This window comes from Sinocyclocheilus anshuiensis, unplaced genomic scaffold (assembly GCF_001515605.1).
Source record: "Sinocyclocheilus anshuiensis isolate Anshui unplaced genomic scaffold, SAMN03320099.WGS_v1.1 scaffold51, whole genome shotgun sequence".
Classification (NCBI taxonomy): domain Eukaryota; kingdom Metazoa; phylum Chordata; class Actinopteri; order Cypriniformes; family Cyprinidae; genus Sinocyclocheilus; species Sinocyclocheilus anshuiensis.
This window is the reverse complement of record NW_015548296.1, coordinates 2,545,236-2,566,807: the sequence shown is the minus strand read 5'-3', so window position 1 is coordinate 2,566,807 and position 21,572 is coordinate 2,545,236. Positions and strand designations below refer to the sequence as shown.

At 34.6% G+C, this 21,572-nt stretch overlaps 1 protein-coding gene across 1 annotated transcript in view; it reads right to left on the bottom strand.

Annotated features, from left to right (window-relative positions):
- The window catches only part of LOC107656035 (putative homeodomain transcription factor 1), a 13,382-nt gene extending 1,723 nt beyond the window's left edge, over positions 1–11,659 (bottom strand). The window contains exons 1-16 of the mRNA XM_016443692.1: positions 11,336–11,659; positions 10,112–10,203; positions 9,969–10,025; positions 9,816–9,885; positions 8,769–8,927; positions 8,350–8,530; positions 7,383–7,497; positions 7,133–7,309; positions 6,805–7,053; positions 5,433–5,561; positions 4,907–5,176; positions 4,521–4,652; positions 3,811–3,897; positions 1,517–1,672; positions 516–611; positions 309–434 (exon numbers count right to left, since the gene is read on the bottom strand). Of these exons, the coding sequence (XP_016299178.1) occupies positions 309–434; positions 516–611; positions 1,517–1,672; positions 3,811–3,897; positions 4,521–4,652; positions 4,907–5,176; positions 5,433–5,561; positions 6,805–7,053; positions 7,133–7,309; positions 7,383–7,497; positions 8,350–8,530; positions 8,769–8,927; positions 9,816–9,885; positions 9,969–10,025; positions 10,112–10,141 (2,034 nt within the window). The 5' untranslated portion in view covers positions 10,142–10,203; positions 11,336–11,659. The remainder of the gene's footprint in view (positions 1–308; positions 435–515; positions 612–1,516; positions 1,673–3,810; positions 3,898–4,520; positions 4,653–4,906; positions 5,177–5,432; positions 5,562–6,804; positions 7,054–7,132; positions 7,310–7,382; positions 7,498–8,349; positions 8,531–8,768; positions 8,928–9,815; positions 9,886–9,968; positions 10,026–10,111; positions 10,204–11,335) is intronic.
- Between the last annotated feature and the right edge of the window lie 9,913 nt (positions 11,660–21,572).

Genomic DNA, 21,572 nt, shown 5'->3' with positions numbered 1-21,572 from the left:
TGTCAACATATTCTGTTACACCAAATACACAAAATAATGATCTTTAAAAAAGCATCATATGACCCCTTTAAAGATTGCTTGTATATGTTGTACTGCTGGATGATAACAGTCATATACAACACAGAGTGAGCAACCCCCACTATCCTGATAACAGGAAGAAGTACAAAAGCGGTTATGACTAGAGTCATAAAAACACAGATCATCGAGATCAATAACTCCAGACATCTGCATTTCAGTGGGACAATAAAACAGACCCAGGATACAGGTGGAGATAACCACTGTACTTAGAGCGCAAATGTTTCCCTCACCCGGATGTTGAACCCTAGTAAATCGCTGACAGCAGCTGAGATGGCTGACAGTATGACCACTCTCGTTATATTGTAGATGAGCGGGTTCACTGTCAGACCTAGCAGACGAAATGGAGTGTCCAGTTCCTGAAAGCAGCAAATGATGATCAATGCAAGCAAGGCATGTTTTATTATTTCCAATGAATGATGCTTTTCTGATAGTCTTACTTTTAGTAATTTTGTGGCCAGCCTCAGCACGTTGTTCACTATGTTCAGCTGATCCTTTTTGTTGGGTTTCTTCTCCATCTTAAGATACAAGTTTATCTGAAGCAGAAAGTGGATAACATGTTACAGTAAGGTTTCATCTGCTAACAACAGTTAATTACACATACTTCTAAAGCACTTGTTAATCTTAATGTTAATTTCAACATTTAATAATACATTATTTAAAAAAAGTCTGTTAATATAATTGTCCTGAGACAACGTATTGAAGCTTGTTTCCAGTTTTCCACCACAGAATAATAATAATAAAAAAAAGGTATCTGCGACTTCTTATCTCACAATTCACACTTTCTCATAGAAAGTCACAACTGCCTTTTTTATTTTTTATTTTGTGGCGAAAAAAACAACAACAACAAAAAACAGAATGCTGTTTTTTGCTTCCACCATGGAATAAAAAATAAAAAAGGTAATTGCGACATTTTATCTCTCAATTTTAAGTTTATATCTCAATTCCGAATTCATATCTCACAATTCAACTTTTTTTTGAGCAATTCTGCATTTATATCTTGCAATTCTGAGTTTATATCTAGAAAAAAAAAATCAGAATAGTGGAATATGAAATCAGATTGTGAGATTGCGAGAAAGAAGTTAGAACTCTTGAGATGAGTTGCAATTACCTTTTTAATTTTTTTTATCCCATGGCGGAAAAAAGCTTCTATAAACATGAACTAACATGTACTAACTAATGAACTAACTTTTATTAACTAACATTAACAAAATGTTCCATGACTGGAACAAATGTATTGGTCCTTGTTAGTTAAACGTTAACTAAAGGGACCTTATTGTAAAGTGTTTCCAGAAAATGTAATGGCACACAGCACACAACTCAGCTGTAAGCAATGCTGAAGCTATTTATTAGCGCCTGCGCAGTGTGCACGTGTGAATGGTTCACCTGTTTCTGAATAATACTGCCTCTTTGTTCTGTGCAGCTGAGATTTTTATCTCACCTGTTCAGTCAGAAGCACAGAAGCATTGCTATACTTTCGGTTGGTCTCAGCTCCGAGGGTAGCGAGGCGTAGGAGGAAAACCATTAGAGCAGCACACCAGACCATCAGCTCCCAGTTGGTCTCTGAATCCAGAAATGTGTGATGACTGCGCAAAAGCTGAAACAAAATAACAGTTTCCTTCTCTCTATTAGACAGTCATATCTTCTAACTGTTAATGTGCAGTGATATGATACTTTACTTTACCTAATCTAAACAATAGATGTCACTTAAATTGTCTCTAAAGATGACTTTATGGCACATTACTAACAGTCAGGAGCACATTTATACTTACTACTATTCTTACTAAATCCAAATGGCGAAAAAAAAAAAAGAAAAAAAAAAAAAGTAAGACAACCAAAGTGATGTGTTATTTTAGTATTATTTATATATGATGTTTAATAGTTTTTGTGAACAATAACAACACTGCGGACAGCAAAGTATATGAGTTTCACGATTAAACCTTAAGTTGCAACAAAGAATATTAATGCTAGATAAAACTGAAGCAATAATTAATGTGCTGTGTAAGTTATAATTCAAGTTAAATGCCACATTTACTATAGCTTCAACGGTACAGCAGTCTCTTTATAAGGCGGGATTTAGGCATGTGACGGTATCAAATTTTGATGTTGCGATAATTGCTAAAGCTTTTATCACGGTATACGGTATTATCACGATAGTGACATAATTTGCAAAAAATGTTGTCATAATATAGTATAACAGGTTTAACTGTTTCCTTCTAACAAAAAAGCAATACACAAAAATGTCTAAAGTAAATCAATGTTTCAAACAGATTAAAGTGCAAAAGAATTATAAAGAATACTACTTTACAATAAGGTCTCATTACTAAACGTTAGTTAATGTACTAACATTAACAATGAGCAAAAGCTATTTGTTACAGAGGTTATTATTCTTTGTTCAAAAATACAACTGTTAGTTCATGTTAGCTAAGGTCCATTAAATAATACAGCTACAACTTTTGATTTTAATATCATGCTATTGTCACGTTGCACACAATAAACTAATCAGGACAGGAACAGGAAACTAACCAAATAAGGGCATGGGAAGGCACATGGGGAGCAGGACACACATAAAACATGGAACAGAGTCTGACAGCTATTATGTAAGATTTAAATGAAGTAAGATTAATAAATGCTTTAGAGATGAATTTTTCATTGGCAGTTTATGATAACTAATGAATTAACTAATGTTAACTAATGGAGTCTTAATGTAAAGTGTGACCGAAAAAAACAGAACCAAAACATTTTCAAACAATATCTAGGGCATGTTGTAGTCCAGATTAAAATGTAAAAATTTTTGAAAATAAATAGCCTATTAAGTCTAAAGACCCGTTCACACCAAGAACGATAACTATAAAGATAACGATTTTAGCGTCCACACCAGTGAACGATATCGTCTGTTTATTCTAAGCGCACGTGCGTCTGCCGCTTTAAATTCTCGAGCTCGTTACAGCAGGATGGATTCTGATTGGCTGTCGATGTTTGTATCGTTCCATCAGCTGGAAAAAATCGTTCTGAAAATGATTCCAACTATATAATTTCTCTGTGCCTTTATCGTTATAGCTGTGGTGTGGTGTGGATTTTTAGAACTATATCTTTATCGTTATCTTTATAGTTATAGTTCTTGGTGTGAACGGGGCTTAAGGATTTAAATATTTGGCACTGCGATGAGCACCACTGCGAATACAAAAATCTGAATGGCTGTTTAAAACATTTAAATCCTGATCAGAAACAGAAAGTAGAGCAGCTGTTTTGTTCACGGGGTTACCAGGATAACGGCTGCATTTCTGCTGTTTCTTCAGTGTGAATGTGTATTTTTATTCAGGGCATCTCCTTCACTCGTTCTGCCATGCACTTCTCATCCGTCTTGGGCTTGTTTACATCAGTGTATGCGTCTTTGATGCAGCATACTGTCGTGTTGTGCATTTTAACCAGTTGACGAGAAAGGTATTCTTACAATGCATTAAACAAATCATAATAATTTCTAATAAATAATTATTCACAGCATTTTTAAGTGCCCACGATAACAATATTGTGCATGTTCATTACCGTGATATAGTATTACCGAATACCGGCACATGTCTAGCGGGATTATAGAAATAGTTACTGTTTTTGAGAACAAATGACATTGAAGGTAGAGCATATATGTAAATATGATTAGATTTTTTGAAGGCAAACCTTGAAAAGACATGTCTAAAGGGTGTGTCAAAAACATTGTATGATAGAACAATAGCTGACCTGGGCACAGATGATGAAGGAAATAGACAAAGCCAGGAGGAAAATCGATGATACAATGACATCGACAGACCTCTGAGGGCCTCGTCTCTGTTAAACAGAAGAAAGAAATTATTAAATTGATATCTTCATATAGTGTCAACTAGCCTAGGTACATGTATCTTTAAACAGGACTATACAAATGTCACTGCCAGCAGAAACACCCATTTACTGTCATTTGCGCTTATATAAACAGACTGGTTAAACAAGATGGATTAACAACATATAAAAGCAACCAAAGGCTCTGGAAATTGCCTTAAAGGTGAAATTAAACATACAGAATACGTTATGGCTGAAATTAAAATTCTATACTATTTTGTCTAAATAAATACAATATATAGTTTTATAATTATATAGTTTTAGTTATAACCAAACCAAAATTTAAGTATTTAAAATGCTACAAGTGAATTTAGGCATCACAAAATTGTAATGTACAGTATAAAACTGTTCAATTTAGAGATGTGCTAAAGGTTACATTCAATAGTGCAATTAAATTATTATTAGTTATTAGAGTAAATTAATAGATTAACTTTATGTGAGCATTAGATGACAGCAAAGCTAATCTAAATGTAAAAATTGAAGAAATTAGCATGCAAAATTGAATATCTATAAATATCAGTTAATATATAGATATAGTGCATCCCTACATGTCAGCTGTAGTGGGAAGATGATACCTTTAGGAATGATCGAAGTGAAAGCCACATCTTGATATTTTGCACTTTCTTCAGTCGAAAGTGAGGAATCTCAGATTTTTTGGCTTTGCGTGCAGATGTGAGATGACTGAAGAGTTTTGCAAACAAAAGGCGCTGTAGTTGAGAACAAAAAAAAAACATTTTTGGCATGTTACTTAACAATAACACAATAGCTGTTCATTTATACATTGTGAAATGTAAAAATATTATTAGGATACAGAATTAAATGTAACGTAAAACACCAAAATTAACATTTTAGCCTAAAGGTGGCAGCAAACATAAACATTATTTACAATGTTTATGTTTGCTGCCAAACATTTATTACAAACACACATAAAAAATTGATGCCAAGGCATTTTCATATTCACCTGTCTATATGTCCTCTCAGCCACACACATCATGAAGAAGAAGAGCCCAGAGAGGAAAACTCTTTCTATTGTGGTGATGATGAAGAATGCATAGGACAAGGCACAAGGTGGCCCAATGGCCACTGCGGGCAGTTCCTTGAAAGACACAGAACTGAGATTGGCAACATCCAGTTTCTGTGCCAGTCTGAAGCAGTAGGGCAGCAGAGCCAGTGAGGCGGTGACCAGACTTCCGAAGATCAGATAACCCATCCCTTGTTCGACCACCTTCACCTGGAAACAGAAATCCTTCAGCATAATTGTACAGCAACAACACTGACCTGTTGCTTTCCGGTCAGTTAGAAATGTGTCAAAGGCAAATTCCAATGTAAAACTCCACAACAGTCGGCGTTCAAATGCTTACAGAGGAGTTTACATTGAATTTAAATAAAATTTGTGTTTAAAGAGGAAGTCAACAGTTCTCTTCTCTTTTTACGCAATTTAAACCGCTAATGTAGAAATAAACGGGGCAGAGAAAGAAGGACTTTACTCTTGTGAGAATGATACCACTGATCTCCAGCACGGACATGTCAGCTTTCTTACACTCTCCTTGCTCCCAGATAATGGCACTGACACGATCTTTGGAGGGGTGACAAGCCTGCAGCCACGAAAACTGGTGCTAAAAGATAAAGAAATAATTTGTGTCATTCAAAGTGCATAGATAAAGTCTTGCGACATAACCTTTTTTTAACTGTGTACTGATATTCAGTAAATGTCAGGCAACAAAAGTCATGTGGTCAGACCAACATGCAGGAAAAAAAACATAAAAAGGAAATGATACCAGCCCTGCAGACCCTCATGACTGTGTGTCAAGTTCAATAGGTTTTCTAAAATATCAGCTAATTTGAGCACAACATGCAAAGAGCCCACAACTTGTTATAAGTGCTTATCCATCTATAGAAATTACACCATGAAAATTAAATAATGCGTTTGCTGTTGCGTTTCGAGATTTTTTTTTAAAAACAGAAATTTTGCATTATATCACTTGCTCACTAATGGATCCTCTGCAGTGAATGGGTGCCGTCAGAATGAGAGTCCAAACAGCTGCTAAAAACATCACAATATTCCACAAGTAATCCAAACGACTCCAGTCCATCAACTGAAGTCTTGTGAAGCGAAAAGCTCCATGTTTGTAGCCAGCATTAAGATGTTAAACTGTCCTTTCTGGCCAAAATATCAAAATTGTGCATGTTTCTCTCTTGATTCAGACGAGACATAAAAAAAACAACAACAATAAACAAAAAAAAACAATACTAAATTCAATAGGAGCTGAGAGGAGAGGAGAAGAATGAAGAAAAGTTCCTATCTGATATGCAGATGGGATAGATATAAATTTACTCCATTCACATGGCACACTGGAAATTCGGCCATCAGAATGAGAGTCCAAGCTTATAAAAACATCACAATATTTGTTTAGAACTCTTTTGGACTGTGTTGTAAACTGTGCTTGATCTGTGCATATTTCTCTCTTGATTCAGACGAGACAACTTTTTTCACTGGAGAAAGAAATATTATGGATAGGGAACTTGTTTTTTATTTTACCTAATTTAAAAATACAGCTTTTTGCTTCACAAGATGTTACATGATGGACTGGAGTTGTGTGGATTACTGTGATGTATTTATGAGCTGTTTGGACTCTCATTCTGACGGCACCCATTCACTGCAGAGGATACTCTGGTGAGCAAGTGATGCAATGCTAAATTTCTCCAAATCTGTTCTGATGAAGAAACAAACTCATCTATGTCTTAGATGGCCTGAGGGTGAGTAAATTTTCAGCACATTTTCATTTTTTGGGTGAACCATTCCTTTAAGTGAGGTATGAAAAGTCGCATTAAGCTTATTACAGCAAAACTGCAACCCACCTGCGGTAAGGCTTCATCCTCATCACTCGTCGGAGCGATGTTTGGAAGAGGGTGGGAGTGGTTATGACTGTGAGGCTCCTCCTCCCCACTTTCGCTACTTCCTGTGGAGGCGGAGTCAGGATCCTGTAAAAGCTCCTCCCATAACATATCATCTGTGTCAGAGGCTGGACGTGAGCCCTCTGAGGGCCGCAGAAGCTCGATTTCACGTGGCAGCGCCGGGCCGTCTGTTGGCCTGCCGTTTTTCTCTCCCTGTATGTGTTCACTCAATGGTAATTAACATTCTGAACTAACGTACAGACATTTACCTTGGTTTTACAAAGATACTCACCTGAGTCTGGGGAAGCCGATTGTTCTTGGGGAGGTTGTGAAGTCTATTCCTGAGCGCTCGAGCGTATTTGGGAGGTGCCGATGAGAAGAGTCTCTCTCTTTGCAGCTCTGCTTCCTCTGCTTCTTCCTCACTGGAGAGATCTTCAGAAGCCCCATACGGAGGCCTCCTCAGGGAATTCTGCAAAGGCCACAGGATCTCAATCAATACAACCATTAATGTTCATGATGATTCAAAAAGGAAAGGGTTTTACCAGTCTCTTCTCTGATCTGTAGAGCCGGTGGCTGTCTTCAAGTTTGAGTTCTACTATCCCTCCCCCTCTGCTGCTCTCATCCTCAGACCTCTTAGATTTTCTACTCTTCCTCTGTCTATAATTAAACACCAAAATAATTTACAACATGACACAAATGGAATTACATCAAAAGAATGAAGTACTGACCAATCAAAAGCCAGGACCTATCCATTTATACCTGCTATAATATATAAGAGTAACATATAAAATTAAATTTGGTGCCTGTTTTGAGTTTTGAGGTTAAATAACACAATGCATTTTTTTTGTCTTGATCAAATAATTTATTCAAAACTACATTAAAATGCAATCCATACATACCATGGTTTGAATAAAACTCTTCTATTATAAGCATGTTTTTAATTTTTTTTGGATTAAAACATGTATATAATATAATATACTAAAAAATATATTTTAGTTCACATTCTAACATATCATGCAGTGTGACTCAAACCTAATAATATGTATGAATTAACAACTTTAAAAAGTTTTACCTTGAATATTATATTTAAAATTTATTTTAAATATATTTTATATATAAACTTTTTAAAATATAGATTTTAAGATGTTCACACACACGTATATTTAAGGTGTAGGAAAACATGACTTTTTACTTCAATATTACACCACAACATTTTTAGAGTAACTAAAATTTAACTTTTCATAAAAATGGTATAAAGTTACATGAATACAATGAGTACATTTCTAAGAACTTAAACTAGATTATTTCCTTCTCTTTACTGTGGAGACTCTTTTTTTGTCACTGATTCAGTAGTGTCAGCTGAACACTGGCACTTCTGATTAAACTGCAAGTCTTGCAGAACATTAGATGTATTGGCCATTGGATGAGCGAAAGAAAAAAAAACACTTGGTCTTTTATGGCTCTGAGATAAGTCTGTCTCTAACAAATCTTACACAGCAGTAGCTTAACCTTTTCCTGCGAACAGGGCTGGCCGTCCGGCTGGGGACAGGGCTGTTGTCTGGGCTTCTGGAGGATTCTGTGGATACTATTTGGCAGTGTACTGTACCCAACAACAACATGAGACACAATGGACCCACAACCTCACTGGCACAGGCTGCAGGTACCTCAAAATACACCACAGCTCCTGCCACTGCAATGAATACAAATCCATCAGATCATGATACCATACTAAGAATTTCCATTTCTTTTAATTCATTTCCAAATGATATGGAAGTTTTTCAAAAGTATTATCACTAAACCACGTGTACAATCTCTCGACAAAATCTGAAATATTCAAAGAATGATCAACGAAACTATGCTAAAACACTTGAATGCATCAATTATGTTCACGTGACAGTGCTTTGCTGAAAAGAAGAAAAACTGCATACCTTGAAGAAAGTACAGAACTAAGATGAGGGTGGAAATGCTTTTAGATGTAACTTGGATCCACCACTGAAAGAAGAAAGGAAAAAAGAGGACCCTGACCAAGCCTTTACGAGTCAGAGCAGTCCAAGGGCTCTCTGGTTTGGTCTTGCTAAATGTAGAACCTGCAGTTGTAAAGATACTATCTTAATTGTTTAAAAGAGCATCATACTGTAAATATGTTGGTTACTTTTAATAGAAAAAAACAACAATGTAAAATACAAAAATAAATACAGTAAAACAGCAATATTGTGAAATATTATTGAAATTTAAAATAACTCTTCCTTACATTACTTATAATAACTGAAGGAATAACATGTATAATTAATGGAATAAAAAAAACAATCTTTCAGAAATCATTCTAATATGCTCATTTGCTGCTCAAGAAACAATTCTGATCACTTGAAAATGATAAAAATGCCTTTTTTTGGAAATGCTTTTATTAGAAATAGAATGCTTTAGTAACATTATAAATGTCTTTTTAATCAATTTAATGCATCTTTGCTGAATCAATGTATTAATTTCTTTCAAAAAATCCCAGTGACTCCAATATTTTGAGCAATTGCAACTTTACTGCAAAATAAGTAAGTAAAGAAATATAGACTTATAGAGAAAAACCTTCAAATTACTTGACACTACATATACATCTAATTAGTTAACTAAAAAATATGTTTCTGTAAGTAATTTAGAGTGAAAATAGTAGCCCAGAAGCCCTTGTATGACAGATCGCATTTGATTATCTTGACTTTACTTGTTTATGTTTCTTCTTATAGTAATATGTCTTATTCAGATTTAGGTAACATAATGATATTTTCTGGTTCTAAAATTAAAACATACATGCACAAAAACACCTTCCTGTAATGCCCGAAACAATGTCACTTTTGCAGTTCTTTTTGCTGTCTGTTTTATAGCACATTTTTGCATTTTAAGTATGGTATCTGATCTGATCTGACAGCCTGTAACTATTATATATACCCAAGAGATACAGATGCTAAACTTCAATGTTAACTCACCTCTCACTAGGTCAACATCAATGAGGTCTGGCTTGATATGGCCAGTCTTCTTAGGTTTGCTTCCAAAGCCCTGTTCATACGGAACAGTTTCACAAGTCTGACTGCATACATTTTACACAATGTTGCAAACACGCTGCCACTTTGTCACATTACCTTGAGCTCAGTCTGTTCCAGTGACTTTTCCCAAATCTGCTGATCATAGGCTCCGATCTTTGACACAAGATCATTAGAGAACTGTCAATCCCTTTCTAATCACAACCTGCATTTACTATACGACAGATCTAGTTAAGGCTTACCTTTTTCTGATACCATGCTATTCCTGCCATTTTTTTTTAAATACATTAGGTCAGGTCATCTCAGTAGACAGTGTAGACAGAATATTTCATTCCTCGAAAGAGTCAGAGAGACAGGTTATGTCATCGCTTACATTAAAAAGGAGACGCCTGCTCTCAGTTGCAGGCACTATGGAGCCAGATCGGCCTCAAAAATAATACATTTATAAAACAAAATTCATAAATGCACAGCACAATTTACATTTACAAAATCCGATTCATAAATTCAAAACACAATTCATACAGAAGTAAAAGCATAAATATTTCCCCAAATGCTCACACAAAAGCATCTTACCTAAATAAATTTAAAATGTTTACACACATATGTATATATCAAGTTCTTGTTTGATAACATTACAGATTGATCTGAATAAACAGGGTAACTGTTATGTGCAACTTTGGTGTATAAGACAGCAGGCTAACCGGGTAGCTGTATTTTGTGCGAACGATATAAATCATAATGTGATTTTGTAGAAATTGTAATCAGGTGCTAAAAAAAAAAAAAAAGAGTACCCATTAAAATGTCTTTACATAAAGAACCCGATCAATGCACAGTACAAGCGCAGCGTTGAGCTTCTTGAGTCTGTTCAGTAAGAAGCGTTTTGATTGGTGGATTAAAAGCTCACCGCGATTGGCTGAACGGAACATCCTCCAAAAAAAGATATTTATGAATCTTAACCTGCCAGGTCTTAACCTGCCAGGAAGGTCTCAAAAATACCACACACAAATTCAAAGCAGTCCACGCATGTGTGATGATTTGCAAATGCAGATTCAACGATCCATAAATACATGTAACATCATTCATAAATGTGTGATGGAAATTAATTCAAGAACTTGATATATACATATTTGTGTAAACATTTTAAATGTATTTAGGTAAGATGCTTTTGTGTGAGCATTTGGGGAAATATTTATGCTTTTACTTCTGTATTTATGAATTGTGTTTTGAATTTACGAATCGGATTTTGTAAATGTAAATTGTGCTGTGCATTTATGAATTTTGTTTTATAAATGTATTATTTTTGAGGCCGATCTGGCTCCATAGGTACAGACATAGGAAGCGACTCAAATAAAGACAGCGGCTGTGTTTCGAAACCTAGTGAGCTGCCTACCTAGACAGCATAAAGACCGTTACAGGTAAAGTTGCTTGCTTTTAGTTTTCGGAAAATAATACAATATTAAACATACCTGGAGCCCAATAAACGATATGTGGCTGTGATTCCTCAGCAGTTCGTGTTGAGTCTTGTCAGCATTTTCAGATGTTTACACAAACCTCGCCCCCCTTTCACTAAAACTATCTGACGCTACATCATAAACATCTCATTAGGATTTTAAAACAACCGTCTAAAGTTGCGAGCTAATTATATTTACTGTCAAACCACCCTGGCATTAATTCGGTTAAATCTGATCGACGATAAAATGATCTTCTTGCAAAGGAGAAGTGATTGTTAAAGTTCCCACTCTCATCAGCGCCTTCTGGCAGAAACGACAAGTGCGTGTGAAGCAAGCGACGACAACGCCTCATCAAATGTAAATGGCGGAACTACATGCTGTGCAAAATAAACTTCAGTAACTAGTGTAAACCAATAATAACATAAATAAGATCAAATTCATTTCATTAAAATAGAAAATAATAATAATTAAAAATAATTATAAGTAAAAAATTGCTTAAAGTCGAATGTAACATGTAATCACACTGTATGCAATTAGTCTGATGATAAATGTGACCCTGGACCACAAAACCAGTCATTAGGGTACATTTTTTAAAATGGAGATTTATACATAATCTGAAAGCGGAATAAATAAGCTTTCCATTGATGTATGGTTTGTTAGGATAGGACAATATATTTTGGCCGAGTCGAGATATAACTAGCTATTTGAAAATCTGGAATCTGAGGGTGCAATAAAATCTAACTAGCTATTGAGAAAATCTCATTTAAAGCTGTCCAAATGAAGTTCTTAGCAATGCATATTACTAATCAAAAATTACGTTTTGATATATTTACGGTAGGAAATTTACAAAATATGTTCATGGAACATGATCTTTACTTAATATGAAGGATTTTTGGCATAGGCCTACAAGAACAATGGATAATTGTGACCCATACAATGTATTGTTGGCTATTGCTACAAATATACCCGTGCTACTTATGACCGGTTTTGTGGTCCAGGGTCACAAATGATAAATTAAAATCAATCGTTCTTTTGAGTCGGACCTTTACGATGACTGAACTTAAGTGGTCCTCAAATCAGCGTTGAATCAATAGGCCTACTAAAACGTTTTTCAGCTCGTGTGAGTATTATTTTAACCATATTTTTCACACGTGCTATTAATTTCTTTATGTGTAGAACTTTTTTTAATTACTGCACCTTTAATGTTTTAAGTTAGAAGAAAGTTGACAGATTGTTGGTGTGGCCTTTTCAAAGTGTTGAACAAATACCTAATGTGCTTTTAACTGGGTTAAGACCATTTTAAACCTATGTTAAATTACGTTTTATATTAATTTTAGTATTGTATATGTTTATTGACATATTTATTCTATAGGTGATAGCCTATCTATTATATATTCGCGTGAGATGACTTTTTAAAATGACTAACATCATGCCTGCATCCCAATGTGCATACTATCCATCCTACATTCTATGTATTATTAGTAATTTCCAATACTATTTAGGGCAGATAGGGTGGATAGTATGCATATTGGGACACAAGGCATGTCTTTGCCAGTAGGGGAGAGTGGGGACGGTTGTGACACTTTTTGCATTTGCTTTAGTTTCTCAGAGACTGTTTGCATTAGAAAGCCAGAATTATAATACAATAAAGCCACAGCAGTCAGCTACTCACCCACATTGCTGTAACACGTGCACATGTGATTATATACATACAATTTATACTTGAATAGACAAAGTCAAATGTTGCAACTAACCTCACAACAGGGGATGGTTGCAACAGTCCACAGGGGCAGTTGCAACATTCATTAAAATGTAATTTTAATAATACATTTGAACAATTCATTTGAACTACAAAATATTAATTTAATCAGAATCAAGACACTGAAATTGAATAATAGCTTACTTCTGTTAACATCTGTGAAAGGTTACTGAACTGAGGCCATTGCATAAACAAGCCACTATCTTAAGACTGTCTTAAGAACTAGTTTGATCAACTAGCAGTTAACAGTGGTAATCAGTCTTTTTTAAATTCAAATTAGACAAATCTACCATTTTATGGAACTGACTTGAGTCCACTTTTGAAATGAGTCGACTTTTACTTAAATAAAAAAGGAGGAATACCTAACTATTTAAAGGGGTTCTTTATTAATCCATAAAATTGCAATTATGTAATGTTATGGCAAGCTTTTACGTCAATGTTGTGGTAAGGGACAGCATGTTGGGACGGTTGCAACAACGTGTTGCAACTGTCCCCACACTGACAGCCGTGACAAAACTTGGTATATTAACTTGACACAATATCTTTGACACATGCTAACTATGCCTATTAGAAGCTAAGAAAACACAGATATAAATCATGTGTTTTTACAATGCTTCACACAAACAACTTAGACAATATGACAAAAAAATCTGATGATTAAAAAAAAATACTTTTTTACCATGAAAATTATTATTTGTAGAAGGAATGGTCACATGTGCCTGATTTCATCCACGAAGGATGAGGGGCTGATTGAACATGTGCAGTATGAATATCATCACTGTAGCTCATTCCTGATTTAAGAAATAAGCCATGTTGCAACCGTCCTCACTCTCCACTGTGATTGGTCCATCGTGATCAGCGCTGAGAAAAGGAACAGTACTTCTGCCACCAAGAATATGGTGCCACAAGAATGTACTGTCAGATTTTCACCACTAGATGTCAACATTTTAATTATATTAGATTACATCAAATCACAACAAATTACATATGTTCATTTGACTGTCTCTTTACGTCTGAGATGAAGCAGATCATTTACAGAGCTGTTGAAACTGTAATTTGGCATTTGATTCCCTTATATATAATATTTGTTCTCACTATTCAAGCAGAAAATAAACTTCTCATGTCTATAATTGAATTCATATGCTTACTCCTCTCTAAATAAATAAAATGATTGCAGTAATCGAATGCAATATTTTGACCCTGATTAACTTCATAAATCGTTAGATGTAGGTGTAGACTTTTATGACTCTTATTTGTTTACTGCAAAAAGGTTTGAGTCATATGACTCTGATCAAGACAAAGAGGCTTTGCAACTGTAATTTTGAACGTTTTGGATAAAAATGGTTGCATGGTTAATTTTATCATAATATTTGTTACTCACTGCTTGCAGAAAGTTCTGTGCTGCTGTGATGACTGAATCCGGAGCTTTTCATAGAAATATACATGCAGTCACACACCCACACTCTTTTGGATAGGTTATGTCACTTATTTTGAACAATGCTTTGAATAGTTTCACAGCCACATATGATGAAGAACATGCAGAATAATCACAGTAATCAGCACAAGCCTACTAATCTGACATCATGATGTCACCCATATGAACAAAAAGAAATTGCATGAAGCAATTGTGATTGAGACAAAGTACTGACAGTGGTTATTATTCTGGACCATATACTGCAAGCCTAAAAGCCAACATTTAAGGATTAAACAAATGGACAAAATACTGTTTTTCACTTACCAAATCATGGACATGCTGGTTACTGCAGGGAGAAAATATATCAATATAAATCAATATAATCAATATAAGTAAAAGGAATCAATATCAGTAAAAAAAAAAAGTTTTGTTCTTGTGTTCTTGGATTTATAATGCCAGCTGTTTATTGCAATTTGCAATACTTTTCTGCGCAAATGTTGTTTCATTCTTTAGACACGTTGCGCACTCAGATGTTTTTTACCAAGACAAAATCAAAGGTATTTATAAAGTTAATATATTATTTTTATCCATATTTTACAACATTTGTAAAATATACATTTAATTAAGATTTTAACATAACATAATCACACTTTCTTTTAATATAATATTATAAATTATTTATTGATTAAGAATTGTTTTATTTTTAAATATTATTTTATCATTTTTATTGTTATTTTTATTTATTAGCAGCACTATTAATACTTTATGCCATTTATCCGTAAACCCACCCCAGTATTAAACACCTAATAACTGAAAAATATGAAGACAAAATCAAAGGTATTTCTAAAGTTAATATATTAGCTTTTATCCAGAATTAGTTTCATTGTACGACATTTGTAAAAGTGATTGATCATTCTGTGACTTTTAATTATTGATTTCCACACAGCATAATCATCATGCATTCTTTTAAGATAACATTCTTTTAATTGTTTTTATTATAATCATTTATTAAGAATTATTGTATTATACATTATATTTATTAAGAGTTATTGTATTTATAAATATCATATTTAATGTATTGTTTGTATTATTTGTAATGTTACTTTTATTTACTAGCAGTACTTTAAGTAATAGTATATTTATAGTATATTTTATATTTATTGCTAATATATGGCATTCTTTCGTCTGTGTAATTTGAATCGAGTGATGGAAATTTGAATCATGAATTTGCAGTGGAAGTTCCAAGTGGGAAAACTCAGATTGTTTACATGCGCTTTCTCATTTGAATGCACTAATGGTTTCTTGCCTTCAAAATACCCATAGATCACCTGCTATTTTGTCCAGAAGTAATTACCCAGTCCTCTGTGGGAGCATACGTGAGCGCTGTGTATACTGCTTATAGATTTCATTTTGTGAGGTTTCCCTCTGATTTCCCTTGCCTCAGTAGGAGGTTATTATTGACTGGCATTATATGAAATGTCTCAGTCAATTTTTCAGCCCACTAATGCCTGGACCTGTGGAACTTCATCTGTCCTGCGAGACCCCTCCTAATGAGACTCGTATGCAAGCCAAATCTCACCTCCAGCGGTTGGAGAAGATAGATGATTTCACTGCATGTCCTAGTTGTCATGTATATCTGCCCAGTGCTTTTAGACTTCACCATCAAAAGGGGTTTTTATTATTCATGGCACGGTGAAGTAAGAGGTGGGAATAGTGATTTTAAAAATGTGTGCTTTTCTTACATTAATTAAACATGGCTGTCAGCTGTGGGTCGACCACAGGTCTGGTCATCCCATCTTACATATACACCTAAACTCTCTTTCATCCCAGTCCAAGCCAAAGAAACGTTGTAGCCAAAGATACTGAGACTGGAGACTGGAGTTTTTATTCGCACAGAAATAATGATATGATATGTTTACTTGCTTTAACAAATTTGACAAGCTGGCTATAGTGTACTGTATTCCACCTCCCTAATCTCAGTATTTCTCTTTCTCTCTCACACATGATCTATAACTCAGAAGAAGCTGAGTGTTTTGTGCTGACAACACCCTGACCCACAAAGCTCACGCTTTACGAGCTGCTCGCTGACATGGATCACTTCGTTTCCAGAGTTATATAAACACTAGGAATGTGTGCATGTGTATTCACAATATGAATATAAATGCTTGATAAAATACTCTGACTCAACCATGCTGAATGGAATAAAAAGATATGCACTTTTAGGTGATTATAAGATTAAAGGTGAAATGTGTGATTTCTGTGCCACTAGAGGCACCAAACAGAACTGTGGCGGTTCAAGCGTTGCATAAATTGAATAAATTGTCAGCAAATTTTCATTTTTGGGTAAACTATTCCATTAACTGTTCCTGTTCCTAGGTTTCTTCAGCAAGTAAAAGAACATCTATTCAAGTCCATATGGAATTTTCCCATAAGTATGAAAATGAATGGCATACATGTACATATGATCTGTATCTATGCATATTTACAGGCTATATTTTACTCTGTGCTCCCCAAATCACCTCACAGTATGAGCAGAAACTGACGTACATGTGGACTGAGAGATGTAATTGAATGTGCCATGTCAAGCCTGAGGTAGAGAGCAAATGTTATGTAGCAAAGCAGAGCGAGAGAAAGAATGAGAGCAAGGCTCTAAAGGGACTTCAACAGTATTTTCCTTGTGCGTTTATAGCCGCATTCTGGTAACACATGCATCTTCTGAAAGTTATTTTGGAAAGGCACTGTATTGAATTATTCTGGACTTGCTCTGCCTGAAACTTTATACATTTTGAATTGACCTATATGCGCGTAGGCACTGCTATACATGCTCACTTTCCTTATTTCCATCTGGATTTCAGCCAAGACTGCACTGAGCATAGCACATGTAAAGAAACATAAAGACTTTCTGCCACACAGAGCCTGTGTGAACTTTAAAGTGCACTTTAACACATGCAAGAGACATTAGCATAAATTAGTGTGCTAGCATTAGCTGGCTAATCCTTTATCCTGAATTAGCACTTATAATGGCTCTGTCTCTGTTGTACAGGAAGACCTAATAAATGTGGGCCAGCAATTAGAGGTTATCTTCAAAAGTTACATAAAAAGTTTAAAGCTCCGTCTCTTGAGGCAATCCAGACCCTTAATGGGTTATGAACAGAGAACGTAACTCTTTTTATCTCAGTTTTTCTTAGTAGGTATGTGGTAGATCCTATATTATATTATATTATATTATATTATGCTTCAAAGGTTTGGGGTCAAATACATGCTACAGTAAAAACAGTAGGCTAATAGTTTGAAACATTATTACAATTTAAAATTATTTTCTATTTTAATATATTTTAGAATCATTTTAATATGCTGAGTTGGCATATTAGCAATGTTGAAAACAGTTGTGCTGCTTAATATTTTTGTTGAAACCATGATACATATTTTTTTCAGCATTGTTTGATAGAAAGTAAAAAAAAAAAACAGCATTTATTTGAAATAGAAATATTTTGTATACATGTTTTTAATGCCACTTTTGATCAATTTAATGTGTCCTTGCTGAATAAAAGTATTAATTACTTAAAAGTAATTAAGGAATTAAAATAAAGAGAAAATAAATTAATACAAATAAATAATGGAATATAATGACTATGTTTGTTAGTCTAGGAGTCTTTGAAAGCCTATATATTCAGCATGCAGTGTGTAAATCTGTGGATATTTTTCTCTTTCCTTTGCTCAACTATTTAGGAAAGCTATCAAACATTAAATATCTTGTTTTTATTTCACTGCGCCATAGCCAGTAGAACCTATTTGTTGACTTTTAGTTGCTATATACAGTATGTCAGGAACAATATGATCATTTTCAAATGATAAAACCCAGATACAGAATCAATGAGCACAAGCAGAAACCCTTGGAGTGCATCTCCATTGCCTTACAAAATGAACACAGGGCCACTCCTTGAAGATTATTCATCATCTAATGTTATTCTACCTAAACAGTTCCCTATGTTTTAACCAAATGTGACCCTGGACCACAAAACCAGTCATAAGGGTCAATTTTTTTTGAAACTGAGATTTATACATCATCTGAAAGCTGAATAAATAAGCTTTCCATTGATGTATGGTTTGTTAGGATAGGACAATATTTGGCCGAGATACAACTATTTGAAAATCTGGAATCTGAGGGTGCAAAAAAAATCAAAATATTGAGAAAATCGCCTTTAAAGTTGTCCAAATGAAGTTTGTAGCAATGCATATTACTAGTCAAAAATTAAGTTTTAATATATTTACAGTAGGAAATTTACAAAATATCTTCATGGAACATGATCTTTACTTAATATCCTAATGATTTTTGGCATAAAAGAAAAATCAATAATTTTGACACATACAATGTATTTTTGGCTATTGCTACAAATATACCCCAGCGACTTGGTTAACCCCAAGACTGGTTTAGGGTCACAAATCACCATTGTTATTTAATGTATATTAAGGGATCTGCCACTAGGGGCAGAAGTGTGGCCCTTGATCAGAGTGATGATGTTTTCGATCCCAGGTTTCTTTTCCACAAATGTGCTTCATTATAGAAACATTTGTTTCAGTGTGGCCTATACGTGTGTGTCACACCTAGAATCTCCCCTACCATTGCAAAATTTGCATTTAAAGGGTACAAAGTCATCGTCTTGCATAATCACATTCAGCATATTGTGCCTAACTCACAGGCCAGTCAAGGTTGTGTGCTTACTGTAATTCATTCACCCACTCATGCCCCAAAAGAGGAGGAAAGGATCAAAAATGCAGTATAATTTGTAGGTAATGTTGTTATTGAAACTGATCACACCAGATTGGAGCTCATCCTTCCACATCACTTTCAAAGCATTCCTGCAGTCTCAGTGAAAGCTGACACTGGAACCATATAAAGAGATACAGGGGCCACGCTGCATGGTATGTTTTGGAGCTGTTCCAGGTTCTTCAGGAGCTTGCTGGTTACATAGAAACACACATGTAGATGTACTACACACACAGAGAGCAGGAGGTGCTCTTATAAAGCTGTGGTTTACTGAATCTGTACAGGAAGCCCCACAAAGTGGGTGGTGAGGAGCCCTAAAAGCAAAGCTGAATTGATATAAGCAGATTTAAAGGGACTGTTTACCCTGAAAAATGAACATTCTGTCAACATTTACATGCAGTGCAAGAACAAATTTCATGTTACATTTAATTTCTCATTGATATTGATGACAAAAAGTACAAAGCAAAACATCAAAATGGGAGCATGACTAAATTAATACATGAATAAGATGAAAAACCTGAGCGTTGATTATCAAAGAAATATGCTAAATAGAGAATGTCACATGATTGCATGAACTCTCAGAAAAAAGAAGCTTTTGATATGGTACTATTATAAACACTTATTAATATGTACTTATCTGTAAGTTACAAAGATGTGCTCTTTAGCTTTTGTACTTCAGGGTTTCGCTCCAGTGACAACTTTGTACTTTTTTTCAGATAGTGTAAGAAGAAAAATATTTTTCTCATTTTTTGTGCACATACACACACTGCAAAGGTCACAAGGCTTAGCAAGATCACAAATTTCCCATCTAGGCATTTACCATTCCTCTTCAAACAGTAAGATCAAGCATATTCAAGGACAGCAGTTAAATTAAAACAGAACAAAAGACTTTTATTCATCTTGTTTGTTGAGTGTAGCCTATCAAGGCTGATTCCAACGTCCATCCGTGCTTTGAGTGAGCGTTTATTTATAATACCACGCACATCACTGTGAAGGGACCATTTGGGTTTAATAGAAAAGTTTTGCATGCACCTCTTTTCATCTAGTCGCCAATGAATTCCAATAGGGATTTTTTTTAAACTGTGCTTTGATAATGACTTTCAAAGAAGGATGTATTTTCAGATTTTACAGTGAAACATTTCAAACTAATCCAGAAATCAAACTGGACTTAAAAAAAAAAAAAAAAAAGCTAACTCTTTGAATCCATCCACTGAAGAGCTTTGGGGGATCATATTCTGACCAAAGGATGTTTGAAGGATTTTATGGTACTTTCCAGCAATTGGCTAGCACTCAGAGTGCATTCATGTTAAGCTAATGAACAGGATTGCAGCCACAGAGAAAGAGAGACTGAAAGAATAAGACAGATGATGAGCAAAGACGGAGAGATTTGCGCTTCAAATTGTGCATCTGGTCAGCTGGTTACATTTAGTAAATAAAGATTATGCAGGAAAAGTGAGTCTGACATCACTGAATTAATATGTTTACTTGGACACTCTAAATAAGTATTACATCAATGTTATCTGTATTATTTAAATTTGCCATATTACACTTAATGAAAAAGCTGTTTACTCAGTTTTCACTCTTGTGTTGATATTGTATATAACCACACTTGAAATAATAACTAATAATAATCATTTTTGCCTGTTTCTGGTAAAACTGATTTACAACACATATGCATTGTTGTTAAAATACTTTATTTAAATGATTCAAATATGCATTCAGTATTTATTATTATTAGTTTAGCTTGTATTATTGTATTTGTTTAGCTTGCTGATATGATTCATACTTACACCTGATATGAATGCTGCACTCAACACTATACCACATCACTTTACTCAAAAAAAAAAGAAAGAAAAGAAAGAAGATTATACAAAATTGGTAGGTATGTCACAGTTTTATGTTTCTTCTTCTCTCCATCTCTCTGAGGTCAATAGGTCATTATGAGGGCATACTGCTTGCAATGCCAAAACCCTAAGCAATGACTGAACAGCACTGAACTAGTGAACAACAAAGAAAAAGTGTTCTGAGGATGAATGAAAGTCTTACGAGTTTGTAACGAAATTATGGTGAGTAAACGATGGCAGAATTTTCATTTTTGAAAATAAATAAATAAACAAATAAAAATCCCTTTAAAGATCTTAAAGGGGTCATATGATGTTGCTAAAAAGAACTTTATTTTGTGTATTTGGTGTAATGAAATGTGTTTATGCGGTTTAAGGTTAAAAAAACACATTATTTTCCACATACTGTACATTATTGTTTCTCCTCTATGCCCTGCCTTTCTGAAACGCATCGATTTTTACAAAGCTCA